The following is a 21224-nucleotide window of genomic DNA, read 5'->3' on the forward strand; positions in this document are numbered from 1 at the left end:
GTCCCGGTGTCACTGCCCGGTCCCGGTGTCACTGCCCGGTCCCGGTGTCACTCTCTGGTCCCGGTGTCACTGCCCGGTCCCGGTGTCACTCTCCGGTCCCGGTGTCACTCTCAGGTCCCGGTGTCACTCTCCGGTCCCGGTGTCACTCTCTGGTCCCGGTGTCACTGCCCGGTCCCGGTGTCACTCTCTGGTCCCGGTGTCACTGCCCGGTCCCGGTGTCACTCTCAGGTCCCGGTGTCACTCTCCGGTGCCGGTGTCACTCTCCGGTCCCGGTGTCACTCTCCGGTCCCGGTGTCACTCTCAGGTCCCGGTGTCACTCTCCGGTCCCGGTGTCACTCTCCGGTCCCGGTGTCACTCTCCGGTCCCGGTGTCACTGCCCGGTCCTGGTGTCACTCTCAGGTCCCGGTGTCACTGCCCGGTCCCGGTGTCACTCTCCGGTGCCGGTGTCACTCTCCGGTGCCGGTGTCACTCTCCGGTCCCGGTGTCACTCTCCGGTCCCGGTGTCACTCTCCGGTCCCGGTGTCACTGCCCGGTCCTGGTGTCACTCTCAGGTCCCGGTGTCACTCTCAGGTCCCGGTGTCACTCTCCGGTCCCGGTGTCACTGCCCGGTCCCGGTGTCACTCTCCGGTCCCAGTGTCACTCTCAGGTCCCGGTGTCACTCTCCGGTCCCGGTGTCACTGCCCGGTCCTGGTGTCACTCTCAGGTCCCGGTGTCACTCTCCGGTCCCGGTGTCACCCTCCGGAGCAGTGCGGGCGGTCCCGCGCGGTGCATGCCGGGAGCGGGGCGGGGACCGCGCGCAGACGCCGCTCGCCCAGCACCGCCCCAGCCATCATCATCATCATCATCATCATCATCATCATCATCATCATCATCATCATCTCATCATATCATCATCATCATCATCATCATCATCATCTCATCATCATCATATCATCATCATCCTCATCCTCATCCTCCTCCTCCTCCTCCTCCTCCTCCTCCTCCTCCTCCTCCTCCTCCTCCTCCGTCTCCTCCTCCCAACCCTCCCCAACCCTCCCCACCTCTCCCCATCTCTCCCCTCCCCTCCCTTCCCCTCCTGTCCCCTCCCCTCCGCTTCGCTCCGTTCCATTCCCCATCTCTCTCTCCGCTCCGCTCGGTTCTGTTCCCACCTCTCTCTCCGCTCCGCTCGGTTCTGTTCCCATCTCTCCGCTCGGTTCGGTTCTGTTCCCATCTCTCCGCTCGGTTCGGTTCTGTTCCCATCTCTCCGCTCGGTTCGGTTCCGTTCCCATCTCTCTCTCCGCTCGGTTCGGTTCTGTTCCCATCTCTCTCTCCGCTCGGTTCGGTTCTGTTCCCATCTCTCTCTCCGCTCGGTTCGGTTCGGTTCGGTTCCCCAGCGGGGCCCGATGCTGGCGGCGGTGCCGAGGAGCGATGAGCCGCCCGTCCTCCGCCGGGCCCGGCCCTAGCAAGCCTTGCGGGAAGCAGCAGCAGCAGCAGCAGCAGCAGCAGCAGCGCGCCCCGTCCCCCGCCGCCGTCCTGCCGGGCACCGGCAGCGCTTCTCCGCCGCCTCCCCCTCCTCCTCCTCCTCTTCCTCCCCCCCAGCAGCAGCAGCAGCAGCAGCAGCAGCAGGAGCTGACCTCGCTCTTCGAGTGCCCCATCTGCTTCGACTATGTCCTGCCGCCCATCCTGCAGTGCCAGGCCGGGCACCTGGTGTGCAAGCAATGCCGGCAGCAGCTGAGCCTCTGTCCCACCTGCCGGGGCCCCCTGACCCCCAACATCAGGAACCTGGCCATGGAGAAGGTGGCCTCGGCCGTCCTCTTCCCGTGCAAGGTAAGGATGAGGGGCTGGGCAGGGGGACCGCCCGGACCACCCCTGTCCCTGTTCCCCTGCAGAAAACCCCCGCCCATCACCCCCACATCCCCCTGCAGAGGACACCCACCCATCACCCCAGTTGTTGAAACTAGAATCCTCTGTTCTTTTTAAAGAAAAGGAAAATCCAAGCCAGGACATCTCCAGCTGATCTGGACGGATCAGATCTAACTGCAACAGCAGATCTAACTACAACTCAGCCGTACAGCCCATTTTATCTAAGTGCTTGTGTTAGGAAAAAACAAACACAAAATACAAGAAGAATCCATTTTAAGTGGAAACAAATACTAAGTAAAAGCTCAGCTTGAATCCAGGCTACGTACAAGTTATGTAAAATTTGCAGTGAGCACGAGAGCTCTGGCTGATCACCTGTGTTTCAGCGAATACGAGTGCTGGTGCCTTTCCTGATGGCTTGTGTTTGGTCTCTTTCCAGTATGCCACAACAGGCTGCTCCCTGGCACTCCACCACACAGAAAAGCCAAAACATGAAGCCATGTGTGAGTACCGTCCCTACTCCTGCCCGTGCCCTGGTACCTCCTGTGACTGGGAGGGGTCCTTGGAAGCCGTCATGTCCCACCTCATGCATGCCCACAAAAGCATTACCACCCTTCAGGGAGAAGACATCATTTTCCTTGCCACAGACATTAACCTGCCAGGGGCAGTGGACTGGGTGATGATGCAGTCGTGCTTTGGTCACCATTTCATGCTGGTGCTGAAGAAACAGGAGAAGTGTGAAGGTCACCAGCAGTTTTTTGCCACCGTGCTGCTCATTGGCACCCGTAAGCAGGCAGAGAACTTCCAGTACAGACTGGAGCTGCACGGCAGCTGCCACCGGCTGACCTGGGAGGCGTCTCCCTGCTCCATCCACGACGGCGTGGCCGTGGCCATCCGCAACAGCAACTGCCTCGTTTTTGATACAGCCACCGCACACCTTTTTGCTGACAACGGAAACCTCGGCATCAACGTGACAATTTCTATGTGTTGCCCATGATGCATTGCTAGTGACACTCGAGCTGTCTGGATGTCGTGCTTCAGCAGGGTTTGGTTTTGGTTCCTGTTTTTTACGCTGTTCAGCTATGTCATCTTGTATGCTAAGGCTTCTGACGAGCCAACGGTTGTAACTTTGGGCAGGAGAGGAACAAGAGTGTGCTGTAAGTAACATGAGTGGGACAAGGTCTTTTAAAATTTTTGGGTGCCTTAGGAAGATTATACACACAGAGTTACCTTTTATAATTATATTTTATGTAAAGAGTGCTTCCATTAGATATGTGGCTTGAGAGGCTCCTGTTTGGAGCACGTCTAGAAGCCCTTTCAGCAGCAGTACAGATTCCTTCTGTCACAGGTGGGCTTTAATAAAAGGCTTTAGTATCACAAGAGGGTTTGGTTTGGAAGAGATGATTATCTGTTCCAATCCTCCTGCCATGGGCAGGGACACCTTCCACTATCCCAGATGGCTCCAAGCCCTGCCCAGCCTGGCCCTGGGACACTTGCAGGGATCCAGGGTCAGCCACAGCTGTTCTGGGCACCCTGTGCCAGGGACTCCCCACCCTCACAGGGAACAATTCCTTCCCAATATCCCATCCATCCCTGCCCTCTGGCAGTGGGAAGCCATTCCCTGTGTCCTGTCACTCCAGACCCTTGTCCAAAGTCCCTCTCCAGCTCTCTTGTAGCACCCTTGGGCACTGGAAGGGGCTCTAAGTTCTCATGATTTGCCCTTAGTGAAGCCATATTGGCTATCACAAGTCACCTTATTTTCCATGTGCCTTAGCATCGTTTCCAGGAGGATTTTTCCAGGCGTTGAGGTGAGACCTGACCACCTGTAGTTCTGTGGATCTCCCTTATTCATCTTTCTAAAAAGGGGGGGTTATGTTTCCCCTTTTGGAGTCAGTGGGAACTTCTCTGGACAGCCACAACTTCTCTAACATGATGGATAGTGGCCAAGCCACTTCTTCCACCAGTCCCTCTGAACCCATGGGTGCATCTCGTCATGTCCCATGGACTTGTGCACCTTCAGGTCCCTTAGACCTCCTCGACCCCGATGCTCTCCTACTGCTGGCAGTTCTTTGCTGCTCTCTGCCTTTGCCTCCTGTGACTTGGCCAGTGTGGCTGGAGCAGCTTGCCGTGAAGGCTGAGTCAGAAACGTGGCTGAGTGCCTCAGCATTCTCCCAAGTCTTCCTTTTATCACCAATGTACCTATAGAGGTTTCTCTGCTTGTTGCCGTTGATGCCTCTGGCCAGATTTAATTCTTTCAGGCTTTGGCAGTCCTAACCTGATCCCTTACAACCTCTCTGTACTCCTCCCTGGCTGCCTGTCCTTTCCTAGTAGGTGAGAAAGGAAAGAAATCCAAGCAGCCTCTCACAGGAGAAGCTGTGAGGGGAGCAGTAGGTACTTCAGCAATATTTCTCCATTCCCTGCTACTTTATGGAAGGGAAGGGCACTGGGTCAGCTGTGGTGGCTTTAACAGGAAAAAGGAGAGAAGGGGTTGGGGCACATTTCACAGAGCACGGAACTGCTGGCTCCTGTCTGCTTTAGGGGGATGGGGCCAGGTACAGGGGCAAGCAGGAGGCACAGGTTTCACAGACTGCAGGTGGCTGGAGCCAGTGGCACAGGGTTGTCCACGTGCAGCTGCCCTGGGACACGCTCTACTATTGATTATTGTCAAAGATTCATAATATAGCAAGAGCTTTATGGCCAGTCTTGTCATTTGCTATTTAAGTTTTGTTGCCATATTTCTTTTATTTTGCAATAAATATTTTGCAAAACCTCCACTGAGGAGCTGTGCTAACACAGGAGTGCGTGGCAGCTGCTCCGTGGTTTCGTGGTGTGCTCGGCCGTGCTGGCTCAGCTGGGATCCCCTGGCATGGGCTGGCTCTCCCTGGAGGGTCCTTGCCCCTGCCACCTCCCAGCCCCGCTGCTGGACACACGAGCAGAGGAACTGGGTGGGGATGTGAGTCCCAGGGACAGCAGTGACAGCCTGACCTGTGCAACTGCATCATGGGGCTGTCACCACAACTGACTCTGCCTGCAGCTCCCCCTCTGCCACAGGAACGTTCTGCTGGAGTCACTGACAGCAAATACCAGCTCCACACACGGCTGTGCCAAATCTTGTCCGTGCACCATTTGGAGGAGGCACTGAGCCACGAGGTGACACTGCCGGGGGAAGCCTCACAATGGTGGAAAATGGCAGGTAAGGGACAGGTGAGGCTTGGTGTGAATAAATACAATACAAAAGGAGGAAAACCAGTCCTGACTGTTCCTCCTGGGAGAGCTCTGGAATTATGTCCAAGCCCTAAGCAGCCGTCACCAGCACCTGGCAGCAGCCCTCAGAAAAGTGCACAGGAACAAGTTTGGCCTCAGTGGAGGGAAGCTCGGTCTGGCTGCAAGAACTTGGAAGTGACCATGGAAAAAACCTCCCAAGGAATTACTCTCTAGGCACTGAATACCAACAATTAAAGGTTCTACAGCTGGTGTCACTTACATTGTGCCAGCAGAACTCCAGCAGCATCAGCCTGGTGAACTAATTGCCTCCTGCATAAACAGGATCGAAATCAAGCTGTGGTTCCAACAGCTGTCACCACCTGTGCTTTCATCAGGATTTAAGCAAGAATTCCTAAGGATTTGATTAATTTTTCTGTAATTTGGTAAAACTTATAGTGGAAGGTAATTTGCTTATTGACATTTGGGACATAAGAGGATTTTTGCATAAAGCAAAGCTCCAAAGTGTGTCTTTGAATATAGCAGGATTAATTAATTACTCCAGTGTTACCTATAACCCACATAAGTTAACACACTTTATCATTAGGTCTGTCCACACCATTCAGTTCTGAAGGAGTAGCAAACTCTTGCTAGATTTCACCTAAAAAAACCCAAACAAAATTAACCCATCACCTTGTGTCTTTTCTGACTGAAACTGAGTTTAGGGTAAAGAATGCCTCAGCTGGCACTGCCAAGAAGGAAGGTGTTTCCAGTTCAGGTCACCTAGTAGACAAGTGACATTCATTTCAGGATTCCCTCAGGTTTCAGGTTTTCCTCCCAAGGCAGCTGATATGACTTCCCAAGTAAAGTTCCTCAAGACATTCAGAAGAGATTATTGAGGCCTGCCTGGTTTTCTGAACAGAACTGACTCCTCTCAAGGCCCCAGCCTTGAAAGGGATGGTGAAGCCTCTCTGGACAGAGCTTGCAGCAGGCAGACCTGCGTGCCAGGCTACAACACCTGGGAGGTGCCCTGAGCCCCTTGGCTGCTCTCCAGCCCACCAGGACCATCTGCTGTGGAAGGTGATGCCCAGGGAGCAAAAGCTGTGCCTGGGAAGCAACTTTTCTGTTGCTAGAGTTCTCCCTAAAAACTATTTCCGTTTCAAACACAAGTGAAAATGCAAGTGTCCAGGGCCTGATGAGTTTAGACTGAACACAGCACAACTCGAGGGGCCCTGGTCGGGGCTGTCGTGCCACAGCCAGACCCAAGGGCTGTGGTGATCCCAGAGGCCATGGAAGTGATCTTGCAGTGCTCTGGGCACCAACACCAGAGGAGCCACTGACACCACTGGCTGCATCTCAACACGCTCTTTCCATCTGAGGAATAAGTGAAGCTGGCTTACTGTGTTGTGGAACTCACATGCTAGTAAGACACTGTGAATTTTTACAGACAGCACTGGTACAGTAGCACACAGCTGCTCTCCCGAGGGGTATCCAAACCTGGCTGTGTTTGCACAAGACAGTTTCCTCTCTTTTATTCTGCAAACTGTATGTGCAGACTCCTTCCAGAGGTTGCACAGCGGCAAGTGCTACGGGAGAGCTCAGAAGGTGTGTGACAATGTGTGACAATGTGTGACAATGTGTGACAGTGTGTGACAATGTGTGACAATGTGTGACAATGTGTGACAATGTGTGGCACAGGTGAATCCGCTCGGGCCGGTGCTCCGTGTGCACGGGCGGTGTCCGCACAGTCGGGGCGGGGTTGGTAACGCGCGGTGTCAGCCCCAGCCCAGCAGCTCCGGGAGGCGCTGGGACGGCAGGAGCAGGACCGGGCACAGGCTCGGACACCGCTGGCACCGAGGGCCCCCCCGGCAGCTCCCGGGGAGAGCCGGTACCGGGGAGAGCCGGCACCGGGCAGTGCGGCCAGCACAGCGCCCGCAGCCCCGCCCGGGCGGCCCCGGGGAACGGAGCGGCCGCAGCTGCAGCCCCGAACAGCAGCGAGCGCCGCGGGGAGCCTCGGCCCGGGGCCGGTACCGGGCGGGTCAGGGGGCGGTACCGGGTGGGGACAGGGGCGGTACCGGGTGGGGACAGGGCCGGTACCGGGTGGGGACAGGGGGCGGGACAGGGGCGGGACAGGGGCGGTACCGGGGCGGTACCGGGGCGGGACAGGGCCGGTACCGGGCGGGTCAGGGCCGGTACCGGGCGGGTCAGGGGCGGTACCGGGTGGGGACAGGAGCCGGTACAGGGGCGGGGTCAGGGCCGGTACCGGGCGGGTCAGGGGCGGTCCCGGGGCCGGTGCAGGGGCGCAGCCGCAGCCCGCGCGCTCCCGGCGTGCCCCGCGCCCGTCGCCCTGGAGACGCCGCCGCAGCCGCCGGGCATGGAGGGGCCGGGCACGGAGGGGCCGGGCACGGAGGGGCCGGGCACGGAGGGGCCGGGCACGGAGGGGCCGGGCACGGAGGGGCCGGGATGGGCCGCGGAGCCCAGCGGAGGGGCGGACGATGGGGCGGACGATGGGGCGGACGGGCTCCGCTGGCCCCGGCCCCCCGAGCAGGGCACAGAGCTCCCGGCAGAGCCGCGGTGTGAGACACCCCCGGCCGGCCCGCAGCCGATCCCCGCGGGCCTGCCCACCCTCCTGGCCTACAGACCCGAGTCCGCACAGGCAGTCGTACACCACGAGGTCAGTTGGGGGTGGGCGCACCTCGCTGCTTCGTTCACACAGTTCCATGTAGAAAACATGGAACCGCCGCCCTTTGCCGAGCCCGCAAAGGAGCCTCCTCATGACAGGTTTTTCTTCTGCGAGGCTGTTGAAACAGTGCTGGCTGTGCACACCTGGGTAGCAAGAGGCTGTGCAGTCTCTCCCCACTGCTGCATCCTCTGTTCAGAATTTCCCAGCAGAATATTTTGTCTAAATCTGATAGAAAATGTATATAAATAGGTACAATCACAGAATACAAGCAGGGCACAGAGTGAGCACACCCTTAGCAGAGCAAAGTCACCAAAGAATTAATCCGAGGCACGAGGTGGGGAGTGAGGGAATTTTGTTTCAGGATATCCAGTACCCATACTCAAAACACACCCTGCTGCCAACCTGGTTTGCACCTGCTCAGATGTGACCAGCACTGTATCACCAAGTCTGCTGGTGCTGGTCAGGAACTCCCACAACTGCAGACATCAAGAATTTTTCTCTGTTAACACATTCAAATCCTCAGCCTCGGTGTTCTGTGCTCTCAGCTTCCCTGGGAAGGAGCACAGCTCATAAATCTCACAGTCATTCCCTTTCCTCGGGGGCATTTATTGATTTACTTATAACACCTCTGCTTTTCTTTTTGGTGGTTTCCTGAAGCTAATGTTTTGAGTTAAATTGTTCCAAGATACCCCAGGCACGGATCTGCCATGAGTGCCCTTAGGAATTGCCATTTGTTGCGTTTTGAGCAGAGCCCTCTTTGGCCGTGCTGAGCTGGGGGTCTGGGGGCTGGCACCCCATGTCCTTCCTCCCTGCTCTCATCCTCATCGCTGCAGGCAGAGGAGGATGCTGAGCCAACATGCGAGTACTGTGGCAACCTGCTGAGGCCGTTCCCTTTCTCTGAGGACATCCCTCTCTCCGAGGACCAGGAAGACGTAAGCTGGTGGGAAGGACGAGCAGGGTTTGCTGTGGAACAGCCGTGCTCATGGCTCTGCTCTCTTGCCTTCTAGAGATTCTGCTGCGAGCGCAGCCGAGAGCTCTACGAGTTCATCAGGAATGAGAGGAAGAGGCTCGAGGATGTCAGCAGCCTTCCCAGAGCTGTCAGCACCCATGAATCCCTTGGCTCTGAAGACAACCTGCTGCTGTCAAAGGAGCAAGAGAACTGGAGGTACTGGGAGAACTGGGGATCAGGTCTGTGTAATGAACATAGGGAGCTCTGAGGAGAAAAGGAGTGTTAAGAAGCTGCAGGGAGAGGGATTAAAGAAGAAAAACCTTTGCTTTAGGCACCAGAAGTTCAGATTCTCTCTGGTCCCTCCTGACTCCTCTATTGCCAGGCTGCACAAGGAGGTGGTGAGGCACATGCTGGGTGAAATGTTAATTCCAGTGCTGGCAGATGAACTATCTAGAGACAGGTAGAGCCAAAAACTGCACTGTCTAAAAAAACAGCTGTGGGAAGGGACAGTATTTGGATGTAGCTTCTACCTCTGGCACTGAAACAAAGCTGAAGTTTGTATTTCTGTTTTGCTCCATAAACCGTTTGGATTACAGTTTCCAGAGTCATGCATAAGAACTGTGCAAGTTCTCAGGCTGTTTACAGGACACCCAAAGCTTGTGCAACAGTTTAAACCTCCAGGGGAAGTCTAAGCCACAGGGAAAAGGAAAACCAAACCAGTATACCTGGAAGCAAACTGTAGGTCTCCTTGAAAATCCTTTGCAGGCTGAGGGTGCAAGTGCTTCCTATTATGTACAAAGCACAAACCAAAACACTGTCCCACTGTCAGATTCACAGGAAGCTACACAAGGATAGTGAAAATATTCTTGAAGATGAGCTATTTTCTTGATCTTGTGGGCATCTGTCCTTCTCTTTCACATAAAATCCTGACCCAAACCCCACTACAATATTCAGCTCTCCTGCCAGCAGAGCTGATGTCACTGCAGCGGCAGTCTGTTCACTGGAATCCGTGTGGGCATAATTCCTTCCTGCTGAGGCATGAGTATTTTGGTGACACTGCTGCCTGTTACTTGGAATTGTGAGCAGAGAGAAAAACAGATTCAGAAATTGTGTTCCTAAAGCAGGGATATCCACTACTTGCAGCTTTCCAAATAAGATACATGAGGTGTCAACAACACTTCTATTTTCCAGGCAGCAGAAGAGACACCTGGCTAGAGAGCTGGCTGAGCAGTCTTTAAAGCCGAGTGCCACTAAAGGTGAGTTGATATTTCCGTATGGATTTGTCCATTTGTCTCAACAATGCATGCAGTGGAATTGCTGGTTTCTAACTGGAGGATTTTATACAGCAGCATGTTCGTTCATTGTCAGATATGCAATCTCATTAAATTAGATACAGCTGTATTAAATCATCCCTCACACATAAGCACAGAGAGGCTGTTTGTCATGATTTCAGTATGTGTGCAGTTTCCAGCTGAGATGCACAGAACCTGACCTGAGAGGACAAGTTGGCAGAGCCAAGCCCTTGGGAAGTAGGAACTGCCAAAATGAGGCTCACCCATATTTTGCCTGATCAGGTGGATTCTCCACCAATTCCTAGCCCAGTCTGTGGATGACTGAGCAGCCTCTGAGTCTAGCTTTAGAGAAGGAGTTTTGACAGGTGAACCAGATTTACAATATGGGCATGTTTTCACAGAGGATAGCAGGGCACTGAGGCTTTTGCAGCACTGGGATGTCAAATGGTCAGTTCCAGTACATGGAACCAAATGTTATCCCAAAAAGCTGGTCTTTACACAGATGTGTGTATACACATAACTGAAAAAATACTATCTTTTATCATAATCCTGTGCTTTGAAATAGCTGAGCACTTTGGACTGCCCTTGTTAGAAAATACCCCGACAGACTGTCAGGATGGAGCGTTTCAGCCAGGAACTCCCACTCCCCCAGTTACAGCAGAGGAATCAGGCAGCCCCATGGTGGCCACTGCCAACCCCCTCTGCTGCACAGAGGCCCTCCCTGTGCTCTGCAGGTTCACAGCAAGCTGGATCCATTTCCTATGAGCTTTCCCAGGAACTCACATCTCCCAAAGGTGGGACACCAGAGCCTGTTCCAAGTGCAGCTGAGCCCAAGCCTGAGCTGGAGCCCCGGCCCCAGGAGGAGCCAGAGCCGGAGCCCCAGCCCCAGGAGGAGCCGGAGCCCGAGCCCGAGCCCGAGCCCGAGTTCTGGCCCGAGGAGGAGCCCGGGCCCGAGCCTGAGCCCTGGCTTGAGGAGGAGCCAGAGCCCCAGCCCCAAGAGGAGCCCGGGCCCAAGCCCGAGTCCCGGCCTGAGGAGGAGCCTAAGCCCGAGACAGAGCCCGAGCACGAGGAGGAGCCTGTGGCCTTCGGTGACCTTGGCTATGATTTCAGTCTTCTGGGGAAGAAGGCAGGTACCCGCGGCCGACTGCGGCGGGAGCCCTTTGCACGTGCCAGCCGAGCGGTCAGAGCCTGGCAGTACCCATTTTCACAGGGCAGCTGTGCCAGACTGCTCTCATTTGTGTCATCCTTCCAATCTTAGGTGAGGAAGGGTAAATTGGTGCAGAAGTACTACAAAAATGGAAAGAAATTCCTTACCATGCTCCCAGACGGAACCTCGCAGTTATTGTATCCTTTACAGAGTTCACTTGCCTGCATTAGTCCAGGGCTGTTACTAATTTTAAATGTGTCCCAGTCCACTTTATTACAACCCGGCTCATCACTCCCACTCGCTCTGTCTGAGGAGCAGCAGCAGTGAAACCTGACACAGCTCCTGGGCTGAGGTTTCAAAGAACAGCCAGCAGCTCCAATGAGCACTAGCTTCCAAGACCCAGCCCTAGGAAGCTGAACACCTTTAACACAGTGCTCTGAGTAATATATCAGTTTTTACACCCCAAAGTAGTACCCAGAAGTATTTAGTGTGTAGTAACAGACCAGTCAAGCAAAGCAGGGGGTTACAAACACCTTACCTGGTGGCAGCTATCCATCTGGAAACCTGGCCATCATCATTACAAGACAGAGAGACCAGCTGATTTGCGTAGTACAGGAAGATGAGCGGAGGACAGCCAAAATCCGAGCGCTGTTTCAGTCTGATGGCAGGAGCACATGCTATTACCCAAACGGAGATGAGTGGTGCGTTCAGCAGCTTTGCTGTCTCCTCTGTGCATTGACATTTCAAAGGCCATAAAGGGTATTTTTAATAGCATCCAAAAATAGACAAATTCAGCAGCTCATAGGCCCTGCTTTGGGTGCCCTCGGAGCAAGGCAACCCAGCTGTGCCTTGGGAGATGGGGGACAGACCCTGCCCCTGCTGTGCCCCTGTCCCACCCCTCAGGGAAATGAGACACCTTCTGCCACAGGAGCTTACAGAGTTCAGAGCTTCCATTTCCCTTTCTTTAGGATAAATATGAGCATCCAGGGTGGGCAGTATTTGGACCAAGCAGGCAACAGGGTAAGAAGGTGGATGTGGCCAAACTTGTTGCCAGGACCTCATGTCCCACTGAGCCCCATTTTCGTCTCCCTGAACCGCCACGTGGGAGTCAGGATCCTGGCCCAGGACAAGATCTTCATCTCCTTCCTCGCCATGGGGCGACAAGCAAAATTCAACATGGGAACCAAAGTGCAGGTATTGTTCCTGTGCCAAGCCACTCCCCACAGCAGGAGCAGGGCAGCCAGGGAAGCTCCCATCTGCACTTAGCCTGTGGTGGATGCTCCCTTTGTTGTTCCATGCTCCTTCCCCAAAAAGCAAGCTGTGGAGGTGTGCATATTACTGCCACTTCTATGGAGATGGGGCTCTTGCCAGCCCCAGCTCTCTTCAAGGGCCCACAGTGTGGGACTCCACTCCCAGGCAGGTCCCCGGCTACATCCCCAAGGGTCACCCTGGCTCTGCCACAGGGAGAAGAGCTATGGGCAGGGTGCGTGGCAGCTACTTTCCTCCAGGGGCTCCTGTCAGTGGTGCAGGTTTGTCTGCTGGAAGCCCTGCCCCCGGCTCGGGTGGCTCTGCTGACACGTGTCCTTGGTTCTGCAGGTCGGCACCGCCAGCCAGCCGCTTCCACCAGCCCAGCTGGGTGAGGACGAGCTCCTGCTGCTTGCCTTCCGGGTGAGGATCCTGCAGCTCTTCGACAGGATGCGGGGATGCCTCAACTTCCCTTCCAGTGTGCAGTGGAACAAAATGCAGCCTCCCATGTACCTCATGACCCAGGCTGTGAAGATCTTGGAGCTCTCCATGGCTGCTGACATAAGTGACGAGCTGCGCAACTCCATCAAGGCGATAGTAAATGCACAGGAGCTTTGACTGGTGTGTGTGTGTAGTGTAAGGCAAAATGAGCCAGAGACAGTCCCTGATGCTGTGGCACCTGCATGTGCTCAGCAAGGTTTCTCCTCTGGCCCTGCCCTGCCTTGGTGCAGAGCAAAGGGCAGTCCAGGGTTGATCTGCACAGCCCCAAATGGGTCTTGCTCAGGGCAGGCAGCAGCAGCTCTCACTGGGGACACCTGGTGATGGAGGCATGAGAGGGCTTTGCTCAGGCAGCTCCTGAGCAGCCTCTCTTCTGTCTCCAGCCCCAGCTGAGTACACACTTCAGCCCTTGGCTAAGGCACAAGGTAAAAACATAGCACAGCCAAGGCAGGGCTTGGGACAGGTACACAGGCAGGTGTTTGCTCCAGTCACCCACACAGGTACTGCTCTGCCACGCCTGACAAGAAGGTGGGAGCAGCAGGAATGCCCCAAGTATTCCCAGTGCCCATGCCCAGGGCAGTTCAGCTGGCTGCAGCTGCAAGACAAGGTGGTTCCCTGTCCAGAGAGTGACAAATGCCCTCAGAGTGCCCAAAGCAATCACCTATGCTTGGTTCCAGGGAGTACCAGCTGCAGCCAGGGATGGGCTCTGGTTCAAGCACTGCAAACACAGAGCTGCCAATGGGCATTTAGAGACCTGTGGTGCTGCACTTGGCAGTGAGGAACCTCCCAGCCCCTCAGAGCTCACTTGGGCTTCTCCTGGCCAGCTTCCCCCAGGGAGGCCACACCTCAACTCTGGCAGGTGCCTGAAGGGTAAGGCCAAGCTCCACGTGCCCCTCCCTGCACTGGAGGTTCTTGGGGGCCTACACACGACAAATACAAGATCAGTAACTTTGAAAAGTTGGCTTTTTATGCAGTTTTTCAATTGCAGTTCCAAGAATGTCCGTAAGTGACAAACAAGGTACTTCACACAGGAAATGGGAACTCTTTATTTCAATTAATGTTCTTGGGTTCTATTTAGGACAGCAGGAAGGCCCAGCTCATCTCTCAAATGGCCAAGGAAGAACTGCTAGAGCTGGCCCACATGATTAAAGACTAGCTGATCTTAATTTTCACTGAAGTCACCAAATGATGTAACGATTCTGCATATAATTTTGCTTATATAATTCAGTATATAATGCACTGTTCGACTCTTCCATAGATTTTGAAAAATATACAAACCTGTTTTAACCACATTAAAGAGATTTGATAGACAGCTATCACTTACTCAACAGCTTAGGACAATATCAGACACTCCTATAACTTCATTTAAACTACAAAAAGAACATAAATTCATATAAAATACAACAGATTAAACAAACTTCTCTTTTTCCAAGGAAAAATTAGGTATCAACTCAATCTGCCATTGTGTGAAACATGAATATAAAATAAGTTACCATTAGTAATGCCTGCATTGCTGATCTATGAACTGGTCGAATGAAGTCTTAAAAAAACTATACAGTATTATTGCACTCGTGGCTGTGCAGTGTGGACCAGCCAGCACTGAAACAGGGCTCATTGAGTGTTTGTCCAGGAGGCACAACGTGGCTGCAAGAGAGGCATCCAGCCTGCACCAACAGCGGCTGTCTTCAGTGCAGGCCTTCATGGGTCTGCACCACGTGGCCCAGGAACCACCACCCAATGCCTGTGGAGAGACACCTGGGTTACAGTGAGCAACAGCCCTGTGCCACAGCAGCACACCTGTCCTGAGCCTGGGCCACACCTGCATTGAGCCAGGGACACACCTGCACTGAGCCAGGAACACACCTGCACTGAGCCAGGGACACACCTGCACTGAGCCAGGAACACACCTGCACTGAGCCAGGGACACACCTGCACTGAGCCAGGAACACACCTGCACTGAGCCTGCTGTACACCTGCACTGAGCCTGGGACACACCTGCACTGAGCCAGGAACACACCTGCACTGAGCCTGCTGTACACCTGCACTGAGCCTGCTGTACACCTGCACTGAGCCTGGGACACACCTGCACTGAGCCTGCTGTACACCTGCACTGAGCCTGCTGTACACCTGCACTGAGCCTGCTGTACACCTGCACTGAGCCAGGAACACACCTGCACTGAGCCAGGGACACACCTGCACTGAGCCTGGGACACACCTGCACTGAGCCTGCTGTACACCTGCACTGAGCCTGCTGTACACCTGCACTGAGCCAGGAACACACCTGCACTGAGCCAGGGACACACCTGCACTGAGCCTGGGACACACCTGCACTGAACCTGCTGTACACCTGTCCTGAGCCTGCTGTACACCTGCACTGAGCCTGCTGTACATCTGCACTGAACCTGCTGCACACCTGCACTGAGCCTGGGACACACCTGCATTGAGCCAGGGACACACCTGCGCTGAACCTGCTGCACACCTGCATCAAGCAAGCCCCAAGATGGGGAACCATAACCTATGCATTTTGAAAGCCACAGGTGACACAGAGATGTGGAAGTGGTTTGTCATAAAATACCTACAGGATGTGAACCCCGTGCTACCAAAAGCTGTGGAGCTTTTGTGGAGGGGCAGGGCAGTATAGCAACTGGAGCACGACGCTGTTCTGCTCTCCAGGGTTAAGCAAGGAACAGGACAGCATCCTGTTCCCCAAGGTTGTGGAATTCAGCTGGGTTAAAAGCCAGGGAGACCCTAATCCCCTGTGCAGAGGCTGTTCTAAGGCACGTAAGGCAGCACATTTCTGATCTCTGCACCACACACTTCAATGACATTAGACCTTCTGCCTACAGTAATACATGTTCTCCTGCCTCATGGAATGCCAGCTTCCTGCTCTGAGACAGGCAGAAGGAGCCACATCCCAAAACCTCCCCCCAAACAGCCTCTGTGCCACCACACGTGACAGTTTAACATCACGGGAGCTAATTCTCCAGAAAAACATTTAACTGAACAAACACACAATCCAGTCTCCAGCGTGCCCCTCTCACCTGGGCAAACACACTGGTGACTGGAGGAGACTTACGAGAAGTTTCAGTGCTGATCGATGGGGCTATGATCGATGATGGGGCATTGACTCCATGTGCACATTGAGCTTCATCTCGTTATCAAGGATCTGTACAAGCTGCTGCATGGAAGGGAGGTGGCCAGACTCCAGCTTAGACCACACTGGGACATCTAGCGCAGAACACACGTGGGAGAAAAGCACCATTACACTGGGAGCATCAAAAACAGGCAGAGCTGGTGTAAACATGGAATTGAGAAGCTCTAGGAAGCTGTGTGAGTTGGTACTGATCTGTGCTGAGGAAAACATCTGAATCAATAATCCTTCCAAACCTCTTGCTATGCTGAACCCCAGCCCAACTAGGAATAACAGAATCACTAGGTTGGAAGAGACCTCCAAGATCATCAAGTCCAACCCAGCCCTAACACCTCAACTAAACCATGGCACTGAGTGCCACATCCAGTCTTTTTTCAAACACATCCAGGGATGGTGACTCCATCACCTCCCCAGGCAAACCATTCCAATACTTTATCATCCTTTCTGTAAAAAACTTTTTCCTAATACTCAACTTTTCTTTCCCTTGGCACAGCTTAAGACTGTCCTCTGGTTCTGTCAGTTGCTGCCTGGAGAAAGAGACCGACCCCCACCTGACCACATCCACCTTTCAGGGAATTGTACAGAGTGGTAAAGTCACCTCTGAGTCTCCTTTTCCCCAGGTTAAAAAAAAGGAGAGCAGAATGTCTAATGCTTCCGTTTAGACGTGTATCATATTGATGGAGAGGTGCAAAATATCCTGACATTCCTGTTAACCTGAAAAATCAGTACTGTTGTCCACCAGCACTGATAATCTGGTAACAGTAATGGATGCTTTAGGATTCCAAGGCTAAAGCATGCTGCAGAACAGACAGGGAAAGCATGTAATTGGAGAGTACATGCCCCTAGCTGATGGCTTCTTACTTAATGCACATCACACACAAAGCAAGAATATAACACAGTTATTCCAAGAGATCAAATATCCCTCAGAGTAGGTTTTTACAGAGCTATTCTAGAATATCTGACATCTGTATAAATTGCTTTATAAGACTTTTATGATTTTTATATTTTATTGTGATAGATGACATCTGAAGATCCAAATGGATGGCGATTTCTACATATCACATTTGGGATATAACTTTCCTGACACCATCCCTCATTCTCCTCACCCCACAGCTCTCACATGTGTATATGTGACACCCCTCAAACGAAGTCTCAGCTCACCATTCAAAGTGATTTCAAAAGCCCCAGTGGACATACACTGGTTCTCAATCATGTTGCTCAGGAAGAAGACCATCATGCAGGCGTACACCTGGAAGGGAACAAAGATCCACACAGACCTCAGCCACACCTGCCATTATTCACTGGTGCCTCTGAACTCCCTCTGTGATTGTTCAAGGAATGTTCCCATCTACAGACACCTCCCCTTCAAAAGACTGCACCTTGCCTTCCCCAGAAAAGCACCAAACCAGCTCCAAACCCACCCAACTGACAGCCCTCCGCACACCTCTGGAGCCAGCACAGCCAGGTTTGCAGGGGGGCTGGCAGTGTGACATGGGAAGCATTCCCAGACACAGACTGTCCTGTCACAGCAATCTCCAGATGACAGAGCAAAGGGCCCAGCCACAAACAGCAGAGCAAGGCAAGTCACATGTGTATAGGAACCACCGACCCTCCTGCATGCCTCCAAGCTCTTCAGCTGCCATTTTCTCTGTGCATGGGACTAAGGAGGAAAGGATAGCATCTCCAGCAGTGTAGCTCCTCCCTCACCACCAGCACATCTCTAATTTCCTTTTCCTGTTCACAGGCACACTCACACAGGTCACTGCAACATCACAGAAGCTGGCACAGGGACAGCAGCTATGCACTGCAGCCAGCCCAGCCAGGCACGGAGCTGGCCCATTTAATTCAGCTGGAAATATTACAGCTTCTGGGCATGCAAACTGGCCAGCGAAAAACCCAGGGAACTGGGCAGCTCAGCAGGAAGGTCTGCAAATTACTTTAGTTTAGTGGAATAAATCCGGAATAAGGTTACTCTAAATCAGAGTACAACACCCTGAATCTGCTGGCATCATGAGTACTGACTCATGGGGTTATTCTCCCACAATGTCATGCCAGTCTGCTCTCCAAAAACACCCACAGCATTTCAACTTCATTTTTCTAACACCCTTCTAATTGCTGCCTAATCTATCAGGAGTCTGACGGAAACATCAACTGCAAAACAGAGAGAAGGGAAGCTCTAAGATTAACATCAACAATACAGGCTTGAAATGCTACTCTTGAGCCCTAAAAAATAAAAAACTCTTTTATCATCTGTGATAGCACATTAACCTCATCTGCCCCTCTGCAGTAGCAGCAGCTTGGAGAGAGATCACAGAAGCAATCCTGGGTTTGTCAGAAGAATAAAGTAAAACTGGTAAGAATTATTTTATTGTAATGCTGTAGCATATGAAAGGTAAATCAGCCAGAACTGAGGGACTCACAGAGCACCCTCATGAAGTAACTCTGAAGCTGCTTTTTCAGACTAAAAGAAGTATGTCTTTACCTTGTTTTCCTGGCCCCACTGCCAGATGCTTGGAGCTTGCATGCCAAAGAAAGCAAACGGGTCCTTGCCAACGATGATTAAGCCAATTAATACTAGTTTGAAGACAGACAGGAAAGATGCTATGTGCCTGTTGGAGACAACACACACCAGTGACTGAAAGGTTTAGTTCCCACTTCACCATACACAACTTAATTTACCTCGCTAGGAGAATTTTGACAGTGAACAATCAAATGTTTCAGGGGAAGTAAAAAACTTACCAAGAATGTTTATCTCACTGTAAAAAAATCCCAAACCAAATCAAACCAACAAAACAAAAATGCAACACACATTAACAATACCCCAATAAGACCCTGCTTTTGCACAGCACCCCAGAAAGGCACTTTCCCGTAACCCACAGATTCTTTTGCCCCTCAGCAGACCTCAGATGGGACTTTGCTTTTAACTTACATATGCCTGAACCAGGTAACAGATTCAGTTTCTAAAGAAGCTGTTCCACATCACAGACATGTTTAACTGACAGGCACCACGTCTCGTGGAGCATTTCCCAGTGATGCAGAACTCCCCACAGCCAGCCCACACTGAGGCACTGCACCCTGCAGCCTCCCACCACTGCAACCCTGCCAGAAATCGGGCCAACGAGTGTTCCAGGAGCCACCCAGTAACTATGGCATCACTCTCCAGCGTGGGCACACTGCTTGAAGTAATAGGAATAATACTATTTTGTCTTTTTCTGAATTTCTTTGGGCTTTCCTCCCACAGCTGCACCAAAGGCCACTCTGGCAGCCTCCCCACTGAGGTGGGCTCTCCCTGATTCAGATATTAAATCTGACCTTTCCCTTCCTCTGTGTCCTTAACCCATTACAGGGATTTGTCACTAAGTGCATAAGCCTGAGCAACAAATTGAATTTATGTCTAGATACAGCACGAAGAAAAGCTGGGAAAAATCACTGCTTTAAAAAAAGGTTACATAATTAATTTTAGCTTGGATATGACAGGCCTCATCATGCAGATATCCAGACAGTGATACTTGTACAGAAAACTAAGGCAGATACCTGGAAGGCAGAAAATCACCACACTTGGATGTAATGGCAATAGAAAATCCCCATAAGTTTACATTTTCTGTATTATTTCAGTGTAAAGGCACGTGTTTAGCACTGGAAAGCAGACAGACAGACAGTACACAGCACAAGGTGGCACGCTCACCTATAAATAGGTTGAGGAAGGTAGTTCTCCCCTTCGATTCGGATGTCTGGGTACCGCTGGCTGATGACCCGCATGTACTCCTCAAACACCCGCCTGTATCCTCAGGAGACACTGAACACAGACAGCACTGTCACCACAGATCGAGGGCTGCACGGTACAACCACTGCTCAGCAGTACTCACCCTCTTCACTTAAAACAGAACTAACATTTTTTATGGCACAGAAAAAACATGAGCTGCAGTGAAATTACACATCACAAATCCCAACAGGTAAGCCCTGGGCGTGACACTGGTTTGCTCCACATCCCAGCACAAACAGAGCTCTGGAAATCACTTGCCTTCCCCGTAAAAATCTGTTAAATTAGGATTAATTTAGGAAATCGATGTAAGCAATCCTTTGCTCTGTGGCCAAAAACAACAACAAAAGAATAAAAAAAAAAAAAAATCTTCACACAGAGCCGTCTGAATTCCTCTCTGGGGTTGCCCAGACAGGCAGTGTCACTCCCAATGTCAGCACGACACGTGAACTGCAGCAGTTCAATGTTCCCGAGCTGTCCCCGGACTCGCCTTTCAGCAGCCGCCTCTATAAAACTGCGGAAAGCCGCCCAGGACCCTCCTGCACTTTCCTCTGAGCGCTGCTGCGGGGCCCGATGGAGCCACAGGGCCCGGCCCAGGCTCTGCTCGGCCGCCTGCCCGCCCTGAGGGCCGGGAACCTTGCTGAGAGCTCCGGGCCGGCTCCCCGCTAGCAGAGCCCGTGTGCCGGGGCTGCCTCAATCCTGCTCGCAGCTGCTGGCACCCCCGGGATGGTGCAAAGGTGCCCGAGCGCACCGACTGCAACACGGGCACTGCACCAAAACAAACACGAAACTACAGCCATTGCTGCAACATCGATTCCAACCAAACGTTAGTCCCGCATCACCACAACGCCACCCGCGGCATTAAAGGGCCCGAAAGAGCGCGGTTTTACGGGGGGTGGCCGTAGAGCGGGACCCACTGACAGAGCCGCCGCCCGCGGCCCGGTGTCGCCTCCCACGCTCCGGCAGCGCCGGGCGCCCCGACAGGTCACCCGGGGCGGGGCGGCCCCCAGCCCTGGCGGCGGCCCCCCCACCGACGACAAGAGCGAGCGAGGCCGCCGCCGCGCTGAGGGAAAGGAAGGGAAGAAAACGAACGAGGGAGGGAGAGGCGAAGGCCCTGCGGACGCCGCCATTTTGGCCGCCGCCATCTTGGCGGGCGCCCCTCACCAGATCTGGAACTTGAGCAGCGGCCCGGTGGCGTAGGCCATGCGCAGCTTCTTCGCCGGCAACCCGCCCTGCTCCGCCGCCGCGGCGCCGCCGCCGCCCGGAGCCGCGGCCAGCCCCGCCAGCAGCAGCAGCAGCAGCAGCCGCCGGCGCAGCCCCGCCGCTCGCATCTCGGCGCTCTGAGGCACCGCGCGCCGCTCGCCGCCGTCACGCGCGCGGCGGGGCGGGGCGGGGCGGGGCGGGACGGGGCGGGGCGGGGCCGGGCGCGGCGCCCCCCGGCGGTCACACACTGCAAGGA

General features: G+C 53.6%; 3 protein-coding genes across 3 annotated transcripts; 2 read left to right on the forward strand and 1 right to left on the reverse strand.

The window, feature by feature from the left end:
• The first annotated feature begins 1113 nt into the window (after positions 1-1113).
• On the forward strand, positions 1114-7079 carry SIAH2 (siah E3 ubiquitin protein ligase 2). The gene is made up of 2 exons (XM_058844417.1): positions 1114-1806; positions 2279-7079. The coding sequence occupies exons 1-2, from the start codon at positions 1408-1410 to the stop codon at positions 2834-2836; spliced, it is 957 nt and encodes a 318-aa protein (XP_058700400.1). The 5' UTR covers positions 1114-1407; the 3' UTR covers positions 2837-7079.
• Positions 7080-7299: 220 nt separating this feature from the next.
• Positions 7300-13745, forward strand: ERICH6 (glutamate rich 6). Its single transcript, XM_058844177.1, has 9 exons — positions 7300-7714; positions 8557-8655; positions 8731-8888; positions 9864-9928; positions 10699-11090; positions 11223-11308; positions 11660-11812; positions 12080-12305; positions 12708-13745. Exons 1-9 carry the CDS (start codon positions 7415-7417, stop codon positions 12972-12974), a joined length of 1746 nt encoding a protein of 581 aa, XP_058700160.1. The 5' UTR covers positions 7300-7414; the 3' UTR covers positions 12975-13745.
• A 131-nt stretch (positions 13746-13876) lies between these two features.
• Positions 13877-21149, reverse strand: SELENOT (selenoprotein T). The gene is made up of 6 exons (XM_058844178.1): positions 20930-21149; positions 19691-19801; positions 18488-18614; positions 17167-17254; positions 15931-16082; positions 13877-14595 (listed from the first exon to the last, which is right to left on the reverse strand). Exons 1-5 carry the CDS (start codon positions 21094-21096, stop codon positions 15958-15960), a joined length of 618 nt encoding a protein of 205 aa, XP_058700161.1. The 5' UTR covers positions 21097-21149; the 3' UTR covers positions 13877-14595; positions 15931-15957.
• Between the last annotated feature and the right edge of the window lie 75 nt (positions 21150-21224).

The sequence above is a fragment of the Poecile atricapillus genome, chromosome 8, assembly GCF_030490865.1.
Source record: "Poecile atricapillus isolate bPoeAtr1 chromosome 8, bPoeAtr1.hap1, whole genome shotgun sequence".
Classification (NCBI taxonomy): Eukaryota; Metazoa; Chordata; class Aves; order Passeriformes; family Paridae; genus Poecile; species Poecile atricapillus.

Excerpts from the sequence above, each read along its gene's own strand:
- ERICH6 (XM_058844177.1), top strand. The coding sequence starts at position 7,415 with ATGGAGGGGCCGGGCACGGAGGGGCCGGGCACGGAGGGGCCGGGCACG. Across the intron at positions 8,656-8,730 it reads TCTCCGAGGACCAGGAAGAC|AGATTCTGCTGCGAGCGCAG; the intron begins GTAAGCTGGTGG and ends CTTGCCTTCTAG. Across the intron at positions 11,091-11,222 it reads TCAGTCTTCTGGGGAAGAAG|GTGAGGAAGGGTAAATTGGT; the intron begins GCAGGTACCCGC and ends TTCCAATCTTAG.
- SIAH2 (XM_058844417.1), top strand. The coding sequence starts at position 1,408 with ATGAGCCGCCCGTCCTCCGCCGGGCCCGGCCCTAGCAAGCCTTGCGGG. Across the intron at positions 1,807-2,278 it reads CCGTCCTCTTCCCGTGCAAG|TATGCCACAACAGGCTGCTC; the intron begins GTAAGGATGAGG and ends GTCTCTTTCCAG.